Source organism: Ylistrum balloti, unplaced genomic scaffold (genome assembly GCF_031769215.1).
Source record: "Ylistrum balloti isolate Yb309-2 unplaced genomic scaffold, AGI_CSIRO_Ybal_v1 Utg370156, whole genome shotgun sequence".
In the NCBI taxonomy this organism is placed as follows: Eukaryota; Metazoa; Mollusca; class Bivalvia; order Pectinida; family Pectinidae; genus Ylistrum; species Ylistrum balloti.
The window spans coordinates 103,046-128,371 of NW_026782154.1; the positions used below are offsets into that span (position 1 = coordinate 103,046).

The 25,326-nt window shown below is 37.4% G+C and overlaps 1 protein-coding gene across 1 annotated transcript; it reads left to right on the forward strand.

Moving 5' to 3' along the window:
• Positions 1-23,834, forward strand: LOC132550881 (WD repeat, SAM and U-box domain-containing protein 1-like). The gene is made up of 12 exons (XM_060214979.1): positions 1-39; positions 570-1,083; positions 1,608-1,810; positions 6,217-6,315; positions 6,963-7,056; positions 8,597-8,630; positions 9,563-9,603; positions 9,807-9,913; positions 12,633-12,842; positions 17,377-17,457; positions 18,754-18,825; positions 20,973-23,834. The coding sequence occupies exons 2-12, from the start codon at positions 659-661 to the stop codon at positions 21,119-21,121; spliced, it is 1,515 nt and encodes a 504-aa protein (XP_060070962.1). The 5' UTR covers positions 1-39; positions 570-658; the 3' UTR covers positions 21,122-23,834.
• The last annotated feature ends 1,492 nt before the right edge of the window (positions 23,835-25,326 follow it).

The window sequence follows — 25,326 nt, forward strand, 5'->3', positions numbered from 1 at the left end:
CGAATGTCAACATGGGAAGCGTCATATGATAGCTCTTAGGTGAGAGGTCCAATCATCAATGTTGTTGTTATCTCCTTAATGACAGTACATAAAACTGATGTATTTATATATCATACTTCATCACACAGATATATCTGCTGGAGTTCGGCACTGATTTGGATTATGTTATGTTTTCTTGTTTCGATAAATTCAGAATTATTTAACTTTCTGTACCAGAATCAAGCGTGATCGTAAGTTTTTTCGCAATTTAATCCAGCCTAAAATGTAAATAATCAGGGAATTTTGTAACAGGTACGCGTTATGGCATATGTTCCTCAAATAATACATAGGTTCTATGTGTTTCCTTTGTACGTATATCTTTCATATTTACAATGGCGTATTACTCCATCTACAAGACATGTAATAGACATAAGACAAATTTGACCTCGTATCAATTTAACCGAGGGTTTGGTTACATAACAAAAGCTGATGATAGAGAAAGATACTATTTTAATTATTTCAAAACTTGAATAGAACGTATGTAATGTGACATATCATTATTATTGATATTTAACAATAATTTATTTCAGGTTTGATCGGCCCAGTTAAAATTTTGGACAGACATCATTAAGTGCCTTTGAACTGCAAGACTCTTTATTCAGTACATACAGTAATCAAAATGTCTAGCACACAAACATCTTTAGTTGCAAGTCTGGTACACACAATCAGTGCCCATACATCTGATATCAACTGTGTGGCTTTCTCTACCGACAATAAACTTGCCACCAGTTCCGGTGACAAAACTACACGTCTTTGGGATGTCAATGACTTCAGTGAACTCTCCAGTTCTCCATTGTGTGGTCACACATATTATGTACATTGTTGTGCATTTTCTCCTTTTGGGACAACAGTAGCAACCTGCTCTACTGATGGTAAACTGATTCTTTGGGATGTACAGAATGGAAAAAAGTTGGCAATGTTACAACATCAGAAACAGAATGGTATACGTGTGTGCAGATTTTCTCCCAATTCCAAGTATCTGATATCAGGAAGTGATGATGAAACTGCTTGTTTGTGGAATGTGCAACATCACAAATTGCTCAGGTACTGATTTAATGATTAGTAAATTGTGTTTAGTTTTTTTTACTTGAATCAGCATCCTACTTTACCATTCTATTGACTTACTTCATCATGTTAATGATTGTGTTCTGATACATTGTATATATATGACTGTGAGTAGATAACAAGAGAAAGTATACATACGTTTCATTTGTTGAAAACTTAGATTTGTGGACATGCTATATTTTTGGTTTTTGAAAGATATGTACCCATATAATAAATTCCTTGTAACCCATGATCAGGTAAAGCAGTGGTGACACGCTTGCCTTTCACCAAGCTATCCAGGGTTTGATCCATAGGACAGATGTGATAACGCATGGAGTTAACTTTCAGACCAGAGGGGTTTTCCCTAGGTACTGCTGTTTCTTCCCACAGTAAGACCCCCTCATGCTTCCATCCAGGTCAACTACAGGGATTTATTTCAGTTTAAAGCTAGTTGTCAATTGTTTTAAATAAATAATGTTTATATTTATTGATACCAAATGCTTTTACTGTTTCTGTTTTTTCAGAACCTTTTCTGAACATGAAGCATCGATTGTTGGATGTGCTTTCTCCCCAGACAGCAACTATGTGGTGACTGGTTGTTCAAATGGCAACCTGCGTGCCTGGGATACCAACCACGGACACATCAAACACTTAGCCTACATCCTGGAAGGTCATGACCTTGGAGTGACATGTTGTGATTTCTCACCAACTTATGGATCTGCTCGTGGTAAGAGAGATGTCTGACACCTGTTTTACAGGACGTTTTTATGGTGAAATTGTGGTACACTGTAAGCCTATTTATCTGTATCACTCCACTGTAACCTTCCCTGATATGACACACTGTATCACTCCACTGTTACCTTCCCTGATATGACACACTGTATCACTCCACTGTAACCTTCCCTGATATGACACACTGTATCACTCCAATGTAACCTTCCCTGATATTACACACTGTATCACTCCACTTCTCTGATATGACACACTGTATCACTCCACTGTAACCTTCCCTGATATGACACACTGTATCACTCCACTGTAACCTTCCCTGATATGACACACTGTATCACTCCACTGTAACCTTCCCTGATATGACACACGGTATCACTCCATTGTAACCTTCCCTGATATGACACACTGTATCACTCCACTGTTACCTTCCCTGATAAGACACACTTTATCACTCCACTGTAACCTTCCCTGATATGACACACTGTATCACTCCACTGTAACCTTCCCTGATATGACACACTGTATCACTCCACTGTAACCTTCCCTGATATGACACACTGTATCACTCCACTGTAACCTTCCCTGATAAGACACACTGTATCACTCCACTGTAACCTTCCCTGATAAGACACACTGTATCACTCCACTTCCCTGATATGACACACTGTATCACTCCACTGTAACCTTCCCTGATATGACACACTGTATCACTCCACTGTAACCTTCCCTGATATGACACACTGTATCACTCCACTGTAACCTTCCCTGATAAGACACACTGTATCACTCCACTGTAACCTTCCCTGATAAGACACACTGTATCACTCCACTTCCCTGATATGACACACTGTATCACTCCACTGTAACCTTCCCTGATAAGACACACTGTATCACTCCACTGTAACCTTCCCTGATAAGACACACTGTATCACTCCACTTCCCTGATATGACACGCTGTATCACTCCACTGTAACCTTCCCTGATATGACACACTGTATCACTCCACTGTAACCTTCCCTGATATGACACACTGTATCACTCCACTGTAACCTTCCCTGATATGACACGCTGTATCACTCCACTGTAACACTCCCTGATATGACACACTGTATCACTCCACTGTAACCTTCCCTGATATGACACACTGTATCACTCCACTGTAACCTTCCCTGATACTACACACTGTATCACTCCACTGTAACCTTCCCTGATATGTCACTGTATCACTCCACTGTAACCTTCCCTGATATGACACACTGTATCACTCCACTGTAACCTTCCCTGATATGACACACTGTATCACTCCACTGTAACCTTCCCTGATAAGACACACTGTATCACTCCACTGTAACCTTCCCTGATAAGACACACTGTATCACTCCACTTCCCTGATATGACACACTGTATCACTCCACTGTAACCTTCCCTGATATGACACACTGTATCACTCCACTGTAACCTTCCCTGATATGACACACTGTATCACTCCACTGTAACCTTCCCTGATATGACACACTGTATCACTCCACTGTAACCTTCCCTGATAAGACACACTGTATCACTCCACTGTAACCTTCCCTGATAAGACATACTGTATCACTCCACTTCCCTGATATGACACGCTGTATCACTCCACTGTAACCTTCCCTGATATGACACACTGTATCACTCCACTGTAACCTTCCCTGATATGACACACTGTATCACTCCACTGTAACCTTCCCTGATATGACACGCTGTATCACTCCACTGTAACACTCCCTGATATGACACACTGTATCACTCCACTGTAACCTTCCCTGATATGACACACTGTATCACTCCACTGTAACCTTCCCTGATACTACACACTGTATCACTCCACTGTAACCTTCCCTGATATGTCACACTGTATCACTCCACTGTAACCTTCCCTGATATGACACACTGTATCACTCCACTGTAACCTTCCCTGATATGTCACACTGTATCACTCCACTGTAACCTTCCCTGATATGACACACTGTATCACTCCACTGTAACCTTCCCTGATATGACACACTGTATCACTCCACTGTAACCTTCCCTGATATGACACGCTGTATCACTCCACTGTAACCTTCCCTGATATGACACACTGTATCACTCCACTGTAACCTTCCCTGATATGACACACTGTATCACTCCACTGTAACCTTCCCTGATATGACACGCTGTATCACTCCACTGTAACACTCCCTGATATGACACACTGTATCACTCCACTGTAACCTTCCCTGATATGACACACTGTATCACTCCACTGTAACCTTCCCTGATACTACACACTGTATCACTCCACTGTAACCTTCCCTGATATGTCACACTGTATCACTCCACTGTAACCTTCCCTGATATGACACACTGTATCACTCCACTGTAACCTTCCCTGATATGTCACACTGTATCACTCCACTGTAACCTTCCCTGATATGACACGCTGTATCACTCCACTGTAACCTTCCCTGATATGACACACTGTATCACTCCACTCTAACCTTCCCTGATATGACACGCTGTATCACTCCACTGTAACCTTCCCTGATATGACACACGGTATCACTCCACTGTAACCTTCCCTGATATGACACGCTGTATCACTCCACTGTAACCTTCCCTGATATGTCACACTGTATCACTCCACTGTAACCTTCCCTGATATGACACACTGTATCACTCCACTTCCCTGATATGACACACTGTATCACTCCACTGTAACCTTCCCTGATATGACACACTGTATCACTCCACTGTAACCTTCCCTGATATGACACACTGTATCACTCCACTGTAACCTTCCCTGATATGTCACACTGTATCACTCCACTGTAACCTTCCCTGATATGACACACTGTATCACTCCACTGTAACCTTCCCTGATATGTCACACTGTATCACTCCACTGTAACCTTCCCTGATATGACACGCTGTATCACTCCACTGTAACCTTCCCTGATATGTCACACTGTATCACTCCACTGTAACCTTCCCTGATATGACACACTGTATCACTCCACTGTAACCTTCCCTGATATGACACACTGTATCACTCCACTGTAACCTTCCCTGATATGTCACACTGTATCACTCCACTGTTACCTTCCCTGATATGACACACTGTATCACTCCACTGTAACCTTCCCTGATATGACACACTGTATCACTCCACTGTTACCTTCCCTGATATGTCACACTGTATCACTCCACTTCCCTGATATGACACACTGTATCACTCCACTCTAACCTTCCCTGATATGTCACACTGTATCACTCCACTGTAACCTTCCCTGATATGACACACTGTACCACTCCACTGTAACCTTCCCTGATATGACACACTGTATCACTATTTCCTGACAGAATTTATTTCATTTCCACTTGAGCATTCCTACACTTACAACTTAACATCAGCCTAAGTTGGTTTCCTAGGTGTAATTCTCCCCAAGGAATAACTTAATATTCACACATACATGATGTTAATATTCCACTTTGTACTGAAATCATGTTGTTACAGAATTTATGTCATTAACCAGTTCCAAAGGAAACCAAACAAACATTTCCTGACCGGATGTCAGGGTGTTTGCAAGTGATCATATTACATGCATTTACCAACAGGTCTGTTGGAATTTTGATTAGTGGAACTTAATAAATACAATTTTTTGGTTGTTAATGTTATATAAGAATCGTGTCCATATAAAATGATGGGCCCACCTTTATAGTGCCATCATTGAAATGTCATGACCTGGGTTTTTTCACCATGATAAATCATATATGGTCAAATATGGGTTCCATTCCCATTAGTAAAACCTCTTCACTTATTTTTCCCTATCCAAGCATTAACATTCATGAAGGGATGGTAGTTTAGAAAATTGTAAATATCTCTTAATTGTATTGTCAAATGTACAATTAGTTAAAATCTAAATGTGGGTTTTGATGGTATATTTGCTTTAGCAAAGTACATGAGCTACACAAGAAAGATATGAAATTATGAATAACCCTGATGAAAACTGGCAGCATTATGTCCCTAAGCTAGAGATAACTTATCTTTAGCTCAATCAGTTGAGCATCAGACTAGTAAGCCAGATGTCCCAGGTTTGAATCCTAGCAGATGTATTGAAATAGATAATTACTCATATTACATATGATTAGAACATGCTTGCTTTGTTATTTTTTCTAATTTGAGATTTTGTTTTACTTCTTCTCAGATTTAAAGTCGTGGACCCAATTCTTAAAGGAACAAAAAAAACTGAGCAGCATGACCCCACACACAGTCACATGACACCACATGCTGACACATGACCACACACACAGTCACATGACCCCACACACAGTCACATGACACAGACAACAGGTTAATTAGTCCTTATGAAATTGTTTTTTCAGAGGTTTATAAAGATGGCAGTATCTGGTTCCTATTGGGGACCTGCGGACAAGACAGTCTGGTCAAGCTATGGGTGTTCCATACACAACTGGGCAGTACAAGTGAGTGTGTTTTTTTCTACAGAATAAATGACATTTAACAGAGTTACATCTAGACTTGGAGAAGAGATTCCAACATGCAAAAACACAATGATTTAGGCTTAAGAATGTGTAGATTTGAGTTAGTCTTCTGGTTTTTTGGTTGAAACTACTTTTATCAAAGTTTGAAGCAGACATTTGTTTTGGACACTTAAATCCTTTATGTCTTGACAGCCATCTTGTTTCTGTTAGTCATCTCAGCAAAATCTAAGGCTGATGTGATGTGTTGAGGTTGAAAGAGGTTATTTTAGTTACAATGAAACATTCAGAATATTTTAAATATGTGTTGTTCAATCAAAACAACAGATTTTATTTATAAATAGTTGACCTCGATAGAAGTGTAGAGGATTTCTTCTGAAAATAAAGCATCTCAGAAACATTGCGTCTTATTTCTTACAGAACAAAGAGAAGTCTTGACAAGTTCATTCCCATCTCGTATACTGTGAAGTTGAAGGGTATGCCTCTGTGTAACCCTCTTGAAGGTGACAGAGTAGTCATCCAATCATTACACATTTTATAAATAATTGTAATATAAAAACATCTTTACAATATATAATACCAACCTGAAGAAAAGTTTACATACACATAAAGAATTTTTTTCCCTTTTGCAGCGGTCAATTTGACAGAAGTACACAAATTAGTTGGACACAGTGGCCCTGTCATGTCCTGCTGTTTCTCACCAAACGGTCAACTTCTTGCATCTGCGTAAGTCTACTACAAGTTGAATGACACTGTTTCTGTCTTTGATTTATCTAGACCAAAGGGCCCCTGATTTATCTAGACCAAAGGGCCCTGATTTATCTAGACCAAAGGGCCCTGATTTATCTAGACCAAAGGGCCCTGATTTATCTAGACCAAAGGCCCCTGATTTATCTAGACCAAAGGCCCCTGATTTATCTAGACCAAACTGCTCCTAATTTATTAAAGGGGAAATAAAACTGTATCAACAGTGAGTCAGGGCCTGCTAGGGCCTGAGGGGGGTCCAAATGGGGAAAAGATATCATTTCTTTTAAAATCTATTTTGTTCTTCAGGAATTGCAGGATATTTGGTCTCAGATGAAGGGGAATCAATTTTGTATAAAGGGTGAGTTTGACCCCCTGGGGTGGGAGGCATAGTGGTCATTAGGGGAAATAGAGCAAATTCTTAAAAGTCCTTCTCCTCATGTAAAAATGTTTGGATTTTGCCCATATTTGGTGTAAATCATTCTTGGGCAAAAAAGAATCAGTTTTGTAAAGACAATGGGTCATGACTCTCTGGAGCGGAAAGGGCTGTGTCCAATAGGGGAAATAGAGGAAATTCTTCAAAATTCAACTCCTTCTATAGGAATGTTTTGATTTTGCCTCAATTTAGTTTGAAGGATTTTTGGTTAAAGAGGAATCAATTTTGTATAAACAGTGGGTCTCAGCTCCAAGGAGGAGGGGGGCATTAGGGTTAGTTCATTCTTTAAAATCCTACTCCTTCTGTAGGAATGATTAAATATGCCCATATTTGATATGAAACAATCTTGGGTGAAGGGGAGTCAGTTTATATAGATGGTAGGTTTTGGCCCCCTAGGAGGCAGGAAAGGCAGAACCAAGAAGGGAAAATAGAACAATTCTTTAACAACTAACTGCTCCTTTAGGAGCATTTGAATTTTGTGCAAATTTGAGCTGAAGCATCATTTGGTTTTTTATAAACATTGAGTCTCAGCCCCCTTGTGGCTAGACTCTGCTGATAAAATGTTCCACAAGATCTCCTGTCCAGATCACATGTGTTCCACATGTTCTCATGTCTAGATCACATGTGTTCCACATGTTCTCCTGTTTGGATCACATGTGTTCAACATGTTCTCCTGTCCAGAACAAATGTGTTCCATGTATTCTGTCCATATCACATGTGTTCCACATGTTCTCCTGTCTGATCACATGTGCTCCACATGTTCTCCTGTTTGGATCACATGTGTTCAACATGTTCTCCTGTCCAGAACAAATGTGTTCCATGTATTCTGTCCATATCACATGTGTTCCACATGTTCTCCTGTCTGATCACATGTGCTCCACATGTTCTCCTGTTTGGATCACATGTGTTCAACATGTTCTCCTGTCCAGAACAAATGTGTTCCATGTATTCTGTCCATATCACATGTGTTCCACATGTTCTCCTGTCTGATCACATGTGTTCCACATGTTCTCCTGTCTAGATCACACATGTTCCATGTGTTCTCCTGTCCAGATCACTTAATATCTATTTATTGTTTTGTTTCAGATCAATTGATAAAACCATCAGACTGTGGGAGCCTGTAAGTATAACATCAACAATGAAGTTAAGAGTTGTATATAAACAATACCTTCTTGTCTCTCCCACCTTTCTCCTAGCATCTTGCCACACACCTTTACCTCTTTCTTTTCCTCCCTGTTGCACTTTATCCAAACCTCTCCCCTCTCTAGTGGTTCTGTACCTTTCCCTCTATGTCACCTTTTCTCTTGTCACACCATCCCCATGTCATACCTCTCGTAATCCTTTATTCTCGTACCCTCCCCTATCAAATATACCCTTTCCTTTGTTAAACCCTCCCCACACCATTTCCATGCCACACACTCCCTTCTTGCACCCCACTTTCTGTCAAAACCTTGCCTTTCACATGATGTGATATTAAGTGCAATCCTGAATGTTTACTGCTTAATCCATACTGAAACATGACATTAAGTGATATATTAAGTGGAGATGTGAATATTTAATCTTCATTCCAAACTGAAGCATGTGACATAAAGTGATGGGATGCTTAGTGGAGAGTTGAATATCAACTTCAAACATTTTCAAGTTTTGAATTTTAACTGTTAAATCTGAATTGAAACTTGATATGAAGTGATATGATATTAAGTGGAGATCTGAACATTTTCTGTCATATTGTACTGAAATACAACAATAAGTGATGTGATTTTTTAAAAGATATCTGAATATTAACTATCACATCACTGAAATCCTGAATTTTTACAGTTAAATCAAAACTCATGAATTTTTATTGTTATTCCATAACATGACAATAAGTTGTGATATTAAGTGAAATCCTGAGTACTAAAATATTAGATCCATACAGTACATGACATTATGTGTGATGCCGATAAACTGACTTCTATTATTTCTTGATTTTGAACTTTCACCTTGATATCATCATTATTCTGTTGCAATTGTTAGTCATACATCATGTTAAATTATGCTGAAATCTTTCAGGCAACTGGAAGCTCACTGCACATAATATCTGGACATTCACGGTAAGACTGATAGAAATAAAACAACTGTTACCGCTGATAAAAGGGTGTGGAGGATAACTATATGTAGACTGATATTTGAAGCTTGTTTATCACAATTCTACAATCCAACTTTTGAAGTCAAAAGCATTTACATGGTTGGGTATTCAGAAAATGTATCCTTTTGACTTGTACTAGTACCTAAAGTATGAAGTATAATTTTGTAGATATGTGACCTGTTGTGCCTTCTCCAGCAACAGTCAATTCCTGGCTTCTGGATCAAATGACAAGACTGTTTTAATATGGAAGATCACTACACAAGGTGAAGCCATTGGTAAGTTTACACTGAAGTATCACAACAGGAAGTAAAGCTGTTGGTAAGTTTACACTGAAGTATCACCACAGGAAGTAAAGCTGTCGGTAAGTTTACACTGAAGTATCACCACATCAGGTGAAGCTGTTGGTAAGTTTACACTGAAGTATCACTACACAAGGTGAAGCCATTGGTAAGTTTACACTGAATTATCACCACATCAGGTGAAGCTGTTGGTAAGTTTACACTGAATTATCACCACATCAGGTGAAGCTGTTGGTAAGTTTACACTGAATTATCACCACATCAGGTGAAGCTGTTGGTAAGTTTACACTGAATTATCACCACATCAGGTGAAGCTGTTGGTAAGTTTACACTGAAGTATCACCACAGGAAGTAAAGCTGTCGGTAAGTTTACACTGAAGTATCACCACATCAGGTGAAGCTGTTGGTAAGTTTACACTGAAGTATCACTACACAAGGTGAAGCCATTGGTAAGTTTACACTGAATTATCACCACATCAGGTGAAGCTGTTGGTAAGTTTACACTGAATTATCACCACATCAGGTGAAGCTGTTGGTAAGTTTACACTGAATTATCACCACATCAGGTGAAGCTGTTGGTAAGTTTACACTGAATTATCACCACATCAGGTGAAGCTGTTGGTAAGTTTACACTGAATTATCACCACATCAGGTGAAGCTGTTGGTAAGTTTACACTGAAGTATCACTACACAAGGTGAAGCCATTGGTAAGTTTACACTGAAGTATCACCACATCAGGTGAAGCTGTTGGTAAGTTTACACTGAAGTATCACCACAGGAAGTAAAGCTGATGGTAGGTTTACACTTAAGTATCACTACATTAGGTGAAGCTGTTGGTAAGTTTACACTGAAGTATCACCACATCAGGTAAAGCTGTTGGTAAGTTTACACTGAAGTATCACAACAGGAAGTAAAGCTGTTGGTAAGTTTACACTGAAGTATTACCACATCAGGTGAAGCCATTGGTAAGTTTACACTGAAGTATCACCACATCAGGTGAAGCCATTGGTAAGTTTACACTAAAGTATCACCACATCAGGTGAAGCTGTTGGTAAGTTTACACTGAAGTATCACCACAGGAAGTAAAGCTGTTGGTAAGTTTACACTGAATTATCACCACATCAGATGAAGCTGTTGGTAAGTTTACACTGAAGTATCACCACATCAGGTGAAGCTGTTGGTAAGTTTACACTGAATTATCACCACATCAGGTGAAGCCATTGGTAAGTTTACACTGAAGTATCACCACATCAGGTGAAGCTGTTGGTAAGTTTACATTGAAGTATCACCACAGGAAGTAAAGCTGTTGGTAAGTTTACACTGAAGTATCACCACATCAGGTGAAGCTGTTGGTAAGTTTACACTGAAGTATCACTACACAAGGTGAAGCCATTGGTAAGTTTACACTGAAGTATCACCACATCAGGTGAAGCTGTTGGTAAGTTTACACTGAAGTATCACCACATCAGGTGAAGCTGTTGGTAAGTTTACACTGAAGTATCACCACAGGAAGTAAAGCTGTTGGTAAGTTTACACTGAATTATCACCACATCAGGTGAAGCTGTTGGTAAGTTTACACTGAATTATCACCACATCAGATGAAGCTGTTGGTAAGTTTACACTGAAGTATCACCACATCAGGTGAAGCTGTTGGTAAGTTTACACTGAATTATCACCACAGGAAGTAAAGCTGTTGGTAAGTTTACACTGAAGTATCACCACATCAGGTAAAGCTGTTGGTAAGTTTACACTGAAGTATCACAACAGGAAGTAAAGCTGTTGGTAAGTTTACACTGAAGTATTACCACATCAGGTGAAGCCATTGGTAAGTTTACACTGAAGTATCACCACATCAGGTAAAGCTGTTGGTAAGTTTACACTGAAGTATCACCACAGGTAGATAATCTTAAGGCTGACCAGGACTTTATTGTTTGGTAGATAATCTTAAGGCTGACCAGGACTTTACTGTTTGGTAGATAATCATAAGGCTGACCAGGACTTTATTGTTTGGTAGATAATCTTAAGGCTGACCAGGACTTTACTGTTTGGTAGATAATCTTAAGGCTGACCAGGACTTTATTGTTTGGTAGATAATCTTAAGGCTGACCAGGACTTTATTGTTTGGTAGATAATCTTAAGGCTGACCTTGACTTTATTGTTTGGTAGATAATCTTAAGGCTGACCAGGACTTAACTGTTTGGTAGATAATCTTAAGGCTGACCAGGACTTTATTGTTTGGTAGATAATCTTAAGGCTGACCAGGACTTTATTGTTTGGTAGATAATCTTAAGGCTGACCAGGACTTTACAGTTTGGTAGATAATCTTAAGGCTGACCAGGACTTTATTGTTTGGTAGATAATCTTAAGGCTGACCAGGACTTTATTGTTTGGTAGATAATCTTAAGGCTGACCAGGACTTTATTGTTTGGTAGATAATCTTAAGGCTGAGGAGGACTTTACAGTTTGGTAGATAATCTTAAGGCTGACCAGGACTTTATTGTTTGGTAGATAATCTTAAGGCTGACCAGGACTTTATTGTTTGGTAGATAATCTTAAGGCTGACCAGGACTTTATTGTTGGTAGATAATCTTAAGGCTGACCAGGACTTTATTGTTGGTAGATAATCTTAAGGCTGACCAGGACTTTATTGTTGGTAGATAATCTTAAGGCTTACCAGGACTTTATTGTTTGGCAGATAATCTTAAGGCTGACCAGGACAGAAGAGCTTTGGATGAGCAGAGCTATATGACTGTGAAGCCTATAGCCCAGTGGACAGTGGAGGATGTTTGTAACTGGTTAAGTACAATCGGAATGGGGCATTACACAGACAACTTCAAGTCTAATGACATTGATGGCACAGAGTTGGTCAACCTCAACAACGAAATGCTCGTCTCATTGAGAATTGGTGAGTGGAATCTAGTTCTGGGTATGTAATCTAGTTCTGGGTATGTAATCTAGTTCTGGGTATGGAATCTAGTTCAGGGTATGTACTCTAGTTCTGGGTATGTAATCTAGTTCTGGGTATGTATGTAATCTAGATCTGGGTATGTAATCTAGTTCGGTATGTAATCTAGTTCTGGGTATGGTTCTGGGTATGTAATCTAGTTGTGGTTATGTAATCTAGTTCTGGGTATGTAATCTTGTTCTGGGTATGTAATCTAGTTCTGGTTATGTAATCTAGTTCTGGGTATGTAATCTAGTTCAGGGTATGTAATCTAGTTCTAGTTATGTAATCTTGTTCAGGGTATGTAATCTAGTTCTGGGTATGTAATCTAGTTCTGGGTATGTAATCTAGTTCTTGGTATGAAATCTAGTTCTGGGTATGTAATCTTGTTCTGGGTATGTAATCTAGTTCAGGGTATGTAATCTAGTTCTGGGTATGAAATCTAGTTCTGGGTATGTAATCTAGTTCTGGGTATGTAATCTAATTATGGTTATGTAATCTTGTTCAGGGTATGTAATCTAGTTCTGGGTATGTAATCTAGTTCTGGGTATGTAATCTAGTTCTGGGTATGTAATCTAGTTCTGGGTATGTAATCTAGTTCTCGGTATGTAATCTAGTTCTGGGTATGTAATCTTGTTCTGGGTATGTAATTTTGTTCTGGGTATGTAATTTTGTTCTGGGTATGTAATCTAGTTCTGGGTATGTAATCTAGTTCTGGGTATATAATCTAGTTCTGGGTATGTAATCTTGTTCTGGGTGTGTAATCTAGTTCTGGGTGTGTAATTTTGTTCTGGGTGTGTAATCTAGTTCTGGGTATGTAATCTTGTTCTGGGTATGTAATCTAGTTCTGGTTATGTAATCTTGTTCTGGGTATGTAATCTAATTCTGGTTATGGGAATCTTGTTCTGGGTATGTAATCTAGTTCTGGGTATGTAATCTAATTCTGGTTATGTAATCTTGTTCAGGGTATGTAATCTAGTTCTGGGTATGTAATCTAGTTCTTGGTATGAAATCTAGTTCTGGGTATGGGAATCTTGTTCTGGGTATGTAATCTAGTTCTGGGTATGTAATCTTGTTCTGGGTATGTAATCTAGTTCTGGGTATGTAATCTAGTTCTGGGTATGTAATCTAATTCTGGTTATGTAATCTTGTTCAGGGTATGTAATCTAGTTCTGGGTATGTTGTTCAGGGTATGTAATCTAGTTCTGGGTATGGGTATATAATCTAGTTCTGGGTATGTAATCTAGTTCTGGGTATGTGATCTTGTTCTGGGTATGTAATCTAGTTCTGGGTATGTAATCTTGTTCTGGGTATGTAATCTAGTTCTGGTTATGTAATCTAGTTCTGGGTATGTAATCTTGTTTTGGGTATGTAATCTAGTTCTGGGTATGTAATCTAGTTCTGGGTATGTAATCTTGTTCTGGGTATGTAATCTTGTTCTGGGTATGAAATCTAGTTCTGGGTATGTAATCTTGTTCTGGGTATGTAATCTAGTTCTGGGTATGTAATCTAGTTCTGGGTATGTAATCTAGTTCTGGGTATGTAATCTAGTTCTGGGTATGTAATCTAGTTCTGGTTATGTAATCTTGTTCTGGGTATGTAATCTAGTTCTGGGTATGTGATCTAGTTCCGGGTATGTAATCTAGTTCCGGGTATGAAATCTAGTTCTTGGTATGTAATCTAGTTCTGGGTATGTGATCTAGTTCTGGGTATGTAATCTAGTTCTGGGTATGTAATCTTGTTCTGGGTATGTAATCTAGTTCTGGTTATGTAATCTAGTTCTGGGTATGTAATCTTGTTTTGGGTATGTAATCTAGTTCTGGGTATGTAATCTAGTTCTGGGTATGGTTCTGGGTATGTAATCTAGTTCTGGGTATGTAATCTAGTTCTGGGTATGGTTCTGGGTATGTAATCTAGTTCTGGGTATGTAATCTAGTTCTGGGTATGTAATCTAGTTCTGGGTATGTAATCTAGTTCTGGGTATGTAATCTAGTTCTGGGTATGTAATCTAGTTCTTGGTATGTAATCTAATTCTGGGTATGTAATCTAGTTCTGGTTATGTAATCTTGTTCTGGTTATGTAATCTTGTTCTGGGTATGTAATCTAGTTCTGGGTATGTAATCTAGTTCTGGGTATGTAATCTAGTTCTGGGTATGTAATCTAGTTCTGGGTATGTAATCTAGTTCTGGGTATGTGATCTTGTTCTGGGTATGTGATCTTGTTCTGGGTATGTAACCTAGTTCTGGGTATGTAATCTTGTTCTGGGTATGTAATCTAGTTCTGGTTATGTAATCTAGTTCTGGGTATGTAATCTTGTTTTGGGTATGTAATCTAGTTCTGGGTATGTAATCTAGTTCTGGGTATGTAATCTAGTTCTGGGTATGTAATCTAGTTCTTGGTATGTAATCTAGTTCTGGGTATGTAATCTTGTTCTGGGTATGTAATCTAGTTCTGGGTATGTAATCTAGTTCTGGGTATGTAATCTAGTTCTGGGTATGGTAAGGGGTATGTAATCTAGTTCGGGGTATGTAATCTAGTTCTGGGTATGTAATCTAGTTCTTGGTATGTAATCTAATTCTGGGTATGTAATCTAGTTCTGGTTATGTAATCTTGTTCTGGTTATGTAATCTTGTTCTGGGTATGTAATCTAGTTCTGGGTATGTGATCTAGTTCTGGGTATGTAATCTAGTTCTGGGTATGTAATCTAGTTCTGGGTATGTAATCTAGTTCTTGGTATGTAATCTAATTCTGGGTATGTAATCTAGTTCTGGGTATGTGATCTAGTTCCGGGTATGTAATCTAGTTCCGGGTATGAAATCTAGTTCTGGGTATGTAATCTAGTTCTGGGTATGTGATCTAGTTCTGGGTATGGTTCTGGGTATGAAATCTAGTTCTGGGTATGTAATCTAGTTCAGGGTATGTAATCTAGTTCAGGGTATGTAATCTAGTTCTGGGTATGAAATCTAGTTCTGGGTATGTAATCTAGTTCAGGGTATGTAATCTAGTTCTGGGTATGAAATCTAGTTCTGGGTATGTAATCTAGTTCTGGGTATGTGATCTAGTTCTGGGTATGGTTCTGGGTATGTAATCTAGTTCTGGGTATGTAATCTAGTTCTGGGTATGTAATCTAGTTCAGGGTATGTAATCTAGTTCTGGGTATGTAATCTAGTTCTGGGTATGTAATCTAGTTCTTGGTATGTAATCTAATTCTGGGTATGTAATCTAGTTCTGGGTATGTAATCTAGTTCTGGGTATGTAATCTAGTTATGTAATCTTGTTCTGGTTATGTAATCTTGTTCTGGGTATGTAATCTAGTTCTGGGTATGTAATCTAGTTCTGGGTATGGTTCTGGGTATGTAATCTAGTTCTGGGTATGTAATCTAGTTCTGGGTATGTAATCTAATTCTGGGTATGTAATCTAGTTCTGGGTATGTAATCTAGTTCTGTATGGTATGTGTTCTGGTTATGTAATCTACTTCTGGGTATGTAATCTAGTTCTGGGTATGTGATCTAGTTCCGGGTATGTAATCTAGTTCCGGGTATGAAATCTAGTTCTGGGTATGTAATCTAGTTCTGGGTATGTGATCTAGTTCTGGGTATGGTTCTGGGTATGTAATCTAGTTCAGGGTATGTAATCTAGTTCTGGGTATGTAATCTAGTTCTGGGTATGGTTCTGGGTATGAAATCTAGTTCCGGGTATGTAATCTAGTTCTGGGTATGAAATCTAGTTCTGGGTATGTAATCTAGTTCTGGGTATGTGATCTAGTTCTGGGTATGGTTCTGGGTATTAAATCTAGTTCTGGGTATGAAATCTAGTTCTGGGTATGTAATCTAGTTCAGGGTATGTAATCTAGTTCTGGGTATGTAATCTAGTTCAGGGTATGTAATCTAGTTCAGGGTATGAAATCTAGTTCTGGGTATGAAATCTAGTTCTGGGTATGTAATCTAGTTCTGGGTATGGTTCTGGGTATGAGATCTAGTTCTGGGTATGAAATCTAGGTCTGGGTATGTAATCTAGTTCTGGGTATGGTTCTGGGTATGTAATCTAGTTCTGGGTATGTAATCTAGTTCTGGGTATGAAATCTTGTTCTGGGTATGTAATCTAGTTCTGGGTATGGAATCTTGTTCTGGGTATGGAATCTAGTTCTCAGTATGTAATCTAGTTTAATATTTAATATAATTTGAGCTGGAGTATCCTTGGCCTACATATTTACCATAGTATATAAAGGTTTTCCAATGTAAGCAAGTCAATAAGTATTATTAGTATAGGATTTGATCCTGTGTATGTATTGACCCCAGCTGACCTCTTAAATCATATCAAGTCTTACTATCATTTATTTCTCTTTTATGACACAAAAGCTACTTACCCTGTAACCTACACATTCAATATTGATTTTCTCAGGTGACTGTCAAGGCCACTAGGCCTCTTTGTTTTATTCAGAATTTCATTGCTTAATGTTAAACCCAGAAATCAGTAATAATTTTTCCATTCCAGATGCACTCGGTCATAGAAACAAGATCCTTAGAGCCATGAAGTGCATCAGTGTGAAAAATGAACAGTCTCTAAAAGACCCAGGTAATATATTTTATCTTTATATTTTATCTTTCTAAATGTTGATCAGTAAGATGAAAGTGTGAGCCAGAACACACACAGATACAGAACACACACAGAGCCAGAACACACAGTGAGCCAGAACACACACAGAACCAGAACATACAGAGCCATAACACACACAGAGCCAGTCGACCTGGCAGCAGGTTTGATCAGTACTTTTAGCCTTTTTCATTTCAGCGAGAGAGGAAGGGACGAAGATGGCAACTGCCATGCACTACAGTCCTGATTATCATATAATAGTAGTTCTTAGAAAGGTAAATCTGCGTTGTAGCATTTTATTATTTATATATGCAAAATGTTCCTGGGGGGTAAAAGAGTACCTAATTGGCCTTTATAAATAGGATTTATACTTGTTAGGCCTTTATAGACAGTGTTAACATTGGATTGGCATTTAAAGACAGGGTTTACACTTGATTGACCTTCATAGACATTGGTTACACTTGATTGACCTTCATAGACATGGTATACACTTGATTGACCTTCAAAGACAGGATTTACACTTGATTGACTTTTATAGACATGGTTTAACACTTGATTGACCTTTATAGACAGGGTTTACACTTGATTAACCTTCATAGACAGGGTTTACACTTGATTGACCTTCATAGACATGGTTTACACTTGATTTACCTTCATAGACATGGTTTACACTTGATTTACCTTCATAGTCATGGTTTACACTTGATTTACTTTTATAGACAGGGTTTACACTTGATTGACCTTCATAGACAGGGTTTACACTTGATTGACCTTCATAGACATGGTTTACACTTGATTTACCTTCATAGACATGGTTTACACTTGATTGACCTTCATAGACAGTGTTTACACTTGATTGACCTTCATAGACATGGTTTTACACTTGATTGACCTTCATAGACAGGGTTTACACTTGATTTACCTTTATAGACAGGGTTTACACTTGATTGACCTTCATAGACATGGTTTACACTTGATTGACCTTCATAGACAGGGTTTACACTTGATTGACTGTCATAGACAGGGTTTACACTTGATTTACCTTTATAGTCAGGGTTTACACTTGATTGACCTTTATAGACATGGTTTACACTTGATTTACCTTTATAGACAGGGTTTACACTTGATTGACCTTTATATACAGGGTTTACACTTGATTTACCTTTATCAACAGTGTTAATATTTGTTGGCCTTTAAAGACAGGGATTACCCTTTAGTGGCCATTTTAGACAGGGTTTACTGTATTACCCTCAGTATATCTTTTTCCTGTTTCCTCAGATGCTGGCATTCCAGATGAGTACCTGTGTCCAATCACCAGAGAGGTGATGAAAGACCCAGTCATAGCTGAGGGTAAGTGAGGGGTACCTCAATAGCAAATCAGGCATGTATCTATATACCTGAGAGTTAATTTTTGGCACAATCATGTACCTGGTGGTAAGTAAGTGGTACAACCATGTACCTGGGGATAAGTAAATGGCACAATCATGTACCTTGGGGTAAGTAAGTGGTACAACCATGTACCTGGAGGTAAGTAAGTGGTACAATCATGTACCTGGGGGTAAGTAAGTGGTACAACCATGTATCTGGGGGTAAGTTAGTGGCACAACCATATACCTGTGGATAAGTAAATGGCACAACCATGTACCTGGAGGTAAGTAAGTGGTATAACCATGTATCTGGGGGTAAGTAAGTAGTACAACCATATACTTGGGGGTAAGTAAGTGGCACAACCATATACCTGGGGGTAAATAAGTGTTACAACCATATACCTGGGAGTAAGTAAGTGGCACAACCATGTATCTGTGGGTAAGTAAGTGGCACAACCATGTATCTGGGGGTAAGTAAGTGGTACAACCATGTATCTGTGGGTAAGTAAGTGGCACAACCATGTATCTGGGGGTAAGTAAGTGGCACAACCATATACCTGGGGGTAAGTAAGTGGCACAACCATGTATCTGGGGTAAGTAAGTGGCACAACCATGTATCTTGGGGTAAGTAAGTGGCACAACCATGTACCTGGGGGTAAGTAAGTGGCACAACCATGTATCTGGGGTAAGTAAGTGGCACAACCATGTATCTTGGGGTAAGTAAGTGGCACAACCATGTATCTGGGGGTAAGTAAGTGGCACAACCATGTACCTGGGGGTAAGTAAGTGGTACAACCATGTATCTGGGTGAAAATAAGTGGTACATCCATGTATCTGGGGGTAAGTAAGTGGCACAACCATGTATCTGGGGGTAAGTAAGTGGCACAACCATATACCTGGGGGTAAGTAAGTGGGTGAAAATAAGTGGTACATCCATGTATCTGAGGGTAAATAAGTGGTACATCCATGTATCTGGGGGTAAGTAAGTGGCACAACCATGTATCTGTGGGTAAGTAACTGGCACAACCATGTACCTGGGGGTATGTAAGTGGCACAACCATGTACCTGGTTGTAAATTAGTGGCACAACCATGTATCTGGGGGTAAGTTATTAGATGGTGGGCTATTTAAGTCAGTCTGCTTTTGTGGTCCGTCTGTCCATTCGTAAACAACTTTTGTTATCGCTATTTCTTGAGAAGGACTGGATGGATCTTTCTCAAATTTCATATGTAGGTTCCCATTGACCTATGATTGTGCCTATGTAATTTTGGGTCTGATAAAAAAAATGGCTGACATCCGGCCATCTTGTATTTTAACTTTAAAAGTTTGTTATTGCTATTTCTTGAGAATTACTGGATGAATCTTTCTTAAATTTCTTATGTATGTTCCACTTTGTCCCTAGTTGTGCTTCTTTGATTTTAGGTGTAATCAGACAAATGAAGTGGCCAACAGCCAACCATTTTGGATTTTGACTTTGCAAGTTTGTTATTGCTCTTTCTTGAGAACTACAGTATATATCTTTCTCAAATTATATATATAGATTCCTTTTGGTCCCTATTTGTGCCCATCTAATTTTGGGGATGATAAAGAAACAAAATGGCTAACATTTACGTTTGCTTTTGGGACTGATCAGAAGAAACAAAATAGCTTCCAGGTGGCCATTTTGGATTGGGCAGGTAAAGATTATCACCACTATTTCTGCAAAGAAATGTTCAAATGTCTTATTATTAAGAGCAAAAACAGAGAAGAGAAAAGAAGGGAAAATATCCAACTTTCAAAAAGCATATATAAATGTAACAATGGAGGGTGCCCAGATCCCTCTGGGGTCTCTTGTATATTTCCTAAATGCTGATATAAACATCATGTTGTAGTATATATATATCAAAGATTATAAGGTTGGTTTGGCAGGGTTTTCCCTGGGAACCTCAAATTCATGAAGTGTAAGAGTCAGGGCAATCACATCTTATATGAAATAGAGTAAAACTTTATTAATGTTGGGAGTTCTTTGTCAATTTAAGGAAATTAAAAAGAAGTTTTTGGAGGGTGTGGGAAAACCCAAGTTTTGTTGTTGATCCAGAAGTGAGGATCCTATAAATATGCTTAAATCTAATTCTCAAACATTGTCCTGTAGATGGGTACACTTATGAGAGAGAGGCCATCACAGCATGGACATCCAAAGGCAAAGACAGAAGTCCAATGACCAACGCCATATTGTCCACTAAACAGCTCACTCCAAACCGCAGTCTAAAGATGCTTATACAACGTCACCTGAATGGATAAAAACCCAACTATTACAGACTTGGATTATTATTAGGAGTTGCCACTGTATTTATGGATATGCTCAGTGTCAAAGTTTTTCCTTTCATCTTAGTATTTTTTGTAAGTTCCTGGGACTTGAAGGTTTTAAAGTTTTGTCACAATCTGAAATTTTGACTCATCCGACAAAAGGCTGAAAGAATGGATGCAAAACCCATTAAGAAATAAATACATGAAAGTCAGGAGTCTGTTCAAATCTCGTTAGCTTCTAACGTAGTCACATTGATAGGCAAGATGCCATTAATTGGGGTCACATTTGCAGTTAAAATGACATGTTGGAGTCACAGCTGTCAAGATATCTCCTGCTGTCGTGTGTATATATATAGATGTTAAGAACGACCTTGTCATCAACTTGTTTAAATACTGATATGACTTGTGCTGAGAGGACCATTTTAAAGCTTTATTTGTAAATATTGATACTAATTTACCTCCAGGATATTAGTGACGGAGTTCCTCCTCGTATTCTGATGGTTTTATAGCCCCAGGATCATAAAACATTCCATTAATTATCTGTGAACATTTGTGTATAATTAAGAATTTACGTATTTAATTTTCTATAATTCTACACTCATACTATAGTTTGATAAAGAATGAAAACTAGAGAATGCTGTTCCTGTTTCAATCACTGGCATGTCTTAGGAGCTTTATGACCCTGGAGCTATTTATAAACCCAGCTGTTATTAGGCCAGTTATTTCTATGTTAAATGGCCATCAGATATTATTTTATGAAGTGAAGAGTCTGTTTTATTAAGAATTTCTATTGTTTCACTACGTAAGTTTGTACAAAGGGTAATGTGTAGTATCGTGTTTCTCAACCAAAGTATAATGTTAAAAATCAAACTTCCCTGATGATATTTTTTTATGATCAAATTGGATATTTTAACTCAGAATTGTTTTTAACATTTATAATCAAATTGAAACACGGTTGTTATTACTGTTAGTAGAAATGAATCACTTTAACGGCCCATTACAGTTTGATGTAGATATGCGGTACAATAACCTTTACAGACACATATGTGTTTAGAAAATACATTTGTTTAGAAGTGCTTTATGATGTACAGCGTACATCCCCTTGGTTGTGAGAATTATGCTGATGTTAAGATGAAATCTAGCAGGATTGTGTTGTGCACACCATAGATGTGTGATGGTATAGTACTACAGCAGTGGCGATGTGTTGCTTTATTAGCCGCTTGTATCGTGGAATAGAAGATCAATATTTGTAATTAAATTAATCTGAGGTAGATGCCAAGACCAGTATCATACTTTCTTTTTACATGTTTATCTACAAGTATAACCAGGAAGTGTTTTATAAACCACAGAATCATGTAGAGACATCCAGGTCACTCCAATCATGTTATCAGCTAAAGATAAGATGACCTGGAGTTTGTGAAACTCATTATTTGTGCAAGTGTTGTTGTCTTTTGTTGTTGTTGTCTTTTTTTGTCTTTTTTATAAAATCAGAACAAGTCATTCAAATAACTAAAAAAAGTGTATAACTTGTATAAGTAATTAATCTTTTTAAAATTTTGTTGTTTTTTATTGTGTGATTAGAAACAGAATTTAGTGTCTAATCAAAATAATCTTGGTGTTAAATATGTAGAAGTAGGATCTCCTGTTATACACAGTATTTTATACACTTTATTTTATATACCTGTAACTGACATATAACTATTTTCTGAATTAAAAGCAAATTAAGCAGGTGTTATAGGAATAGAAATCCAATTATATCATGATCTGTAAGATTTATATATGTAGAAATCCAATGTTATCTGTTATATAACACAGATTTTGTATATATAGAAATCCAGTGTGATCTATGGTCACATTACACAGGTTTTTGTATATATAGAAATCCAGTGTGATCTATGGTCACATTACACAGGTTTTGTATATATAGAAATCCAGTGTGATCTATGGTCACATTACACAGGTTTTGTATATAGAAATCCAGTGTGATCTATGGTCACATTACACAGGTTTTGTATATATAGAAATCCAGTGTGATCTATGGTCACATTACAAATGTTTTGTATATATAGAAATCCAGTGTGATCTGTCATATTACACAGGTTTTGTATATATAGAAATCCAGTGATCTATGGTCACATTACACAGGTTTTGTATATATAGAAATCGAGTGTGATCTGTCATATTACACAGGTTTTTGTATATATAGAAATCCAGTGTGATCTATGGTCACATTACACCGGTTTTATATATATTGAAATCCAGTGTGATCTATGGTCACATTACACAAGTTTTGTATATATAGAAATCCAGTGTGATCTGTCATATTACACAGGTTTTTGTATATATAGAAATCCAGTGTGATCTATGGTCATATAAAAAAGTTTTTTTCAAATATAGATAACCAGTGTATGTTGAAAGTCAGTGTTATCTTATCAGATTAACTTCATTGAAAATTTGGACTGTAAAAACACTAAACTAAAAATCCATAGATTATATGGTAATGGTGTGTGAACCTGATCCAGTTATAATGAAGACTTGTGTTCACTAAATGGTGACAAACTTTCTGTGATAAAATTGTTTTACAAACTGCTCTGAACGGACAAAAGTTATGTTCATTCATGAAAATGTTAACATTGTAAGAGATTTCATTTCCCCTGAAAAGTTTTTTTCATGTTAAGTGAATTTTGTATTATCTGGAATTCGAAAATAAAAGTCATTTTCAAAGTGTAAATCTGTGAAGTATTTCTGTTTATCATTTAACATCAGGAAGGAATAACAAAATGAGATTTACTAAACACCTGGTGACATCATACATTAAAACACAAGATTGTAACCAATGAGTTTTACTAAACACCTGGTGACATCATACATTAAAAACACATTTAGATTGTAACATCATACATTAAAACACAAGATTGTGATTTACTAAACACCTGGTGACATCATACATTAAAACACAAGATTGTAACCAATGAGATTTACTAAACACCTGGTGACATCATACATTAAAACACAAGATTTTAACCAGTGAGATTTACTAAACACCTGGTGACATCATACATTAAAACACAAGATTGTAACCAATGAGATTTACTAAACACCTGGTGACATCATACATTAAAACACAAGATTGTAACCAATGAGTTTTACTAAACACCTGGTGACATCATACATTAAAACACAAGATTGTAACCAATGAGTTTTACTAAACACCTAGGGACAGATGTTAAAGAGGTAAAGGTCACCTCCAAGCCAATTTGGATGTACAAAACAATAAAGAAAATGTTAATTTTTCAGAATTTTATTTTGCATTTTAAAAAAATGACATGAACAATATATCATGAAGGTTGATGGAAAATAAAAGGAGAAAAGAAACAAGACTGAACATTTGATGATTTAGATGTGTAAACAGAAACAAACAGGGATTTGTTGAAAGGCAAAAATTACAATGTAACCAAAAATTCTTTCAATATTTAAAATATTGATCAAGGTAAAAGACAACTTTAACTTAGAACATTTCCCAATGACTGTGCTGTAGATGGTCACATCAGGAAGACAATTACATTTTAAAATTTTGTTAAATAGAATAATTAGAAAACACAGTCATATAATGATCAGAAAATAAATTAATCATTAAAACATCTCATTGACGCCAGAAAAACGAAATCACCAGAAATTAAAGTCCTTGTTTTTTGAGAAAAATTGAAAAGATTTAAAAGGTTAATGTTCCCACTCATTACATGATCGTATCATTGTCTCGTTGAAGTTGTCAAATATGACCTTTAGCCTTAACCAAATGTGAAATAATATGCTAAAATGGCACAGATGATGAATTCCTATAAGAAATAGTGTTGATGTTATTGTTAACACACAAGTCAGTTGAATGTATACAATTTTAAACTAGATTTATAGTGTAATACAGGAATAAATTGAGCACTAGATTTTTTATACTTCAAACTGATGGATCAATATTAGGTATCACAAATGTGTTGTCTCTCGCCTGTGTAGAGATAATACTTACAACTTCATCTGTAACACAATATGTCTGTTACTATGGACACTGTAATGAGATACAAGTATCTGTGGTACTCAATCTCTAATGTCACAGGTATTACAGATCTGTTCATTGATATTTCACTATCTGGAAATAATCTACTGTCAAACCCACAATTCACCATCCAAATTTTTTTTAATCAATG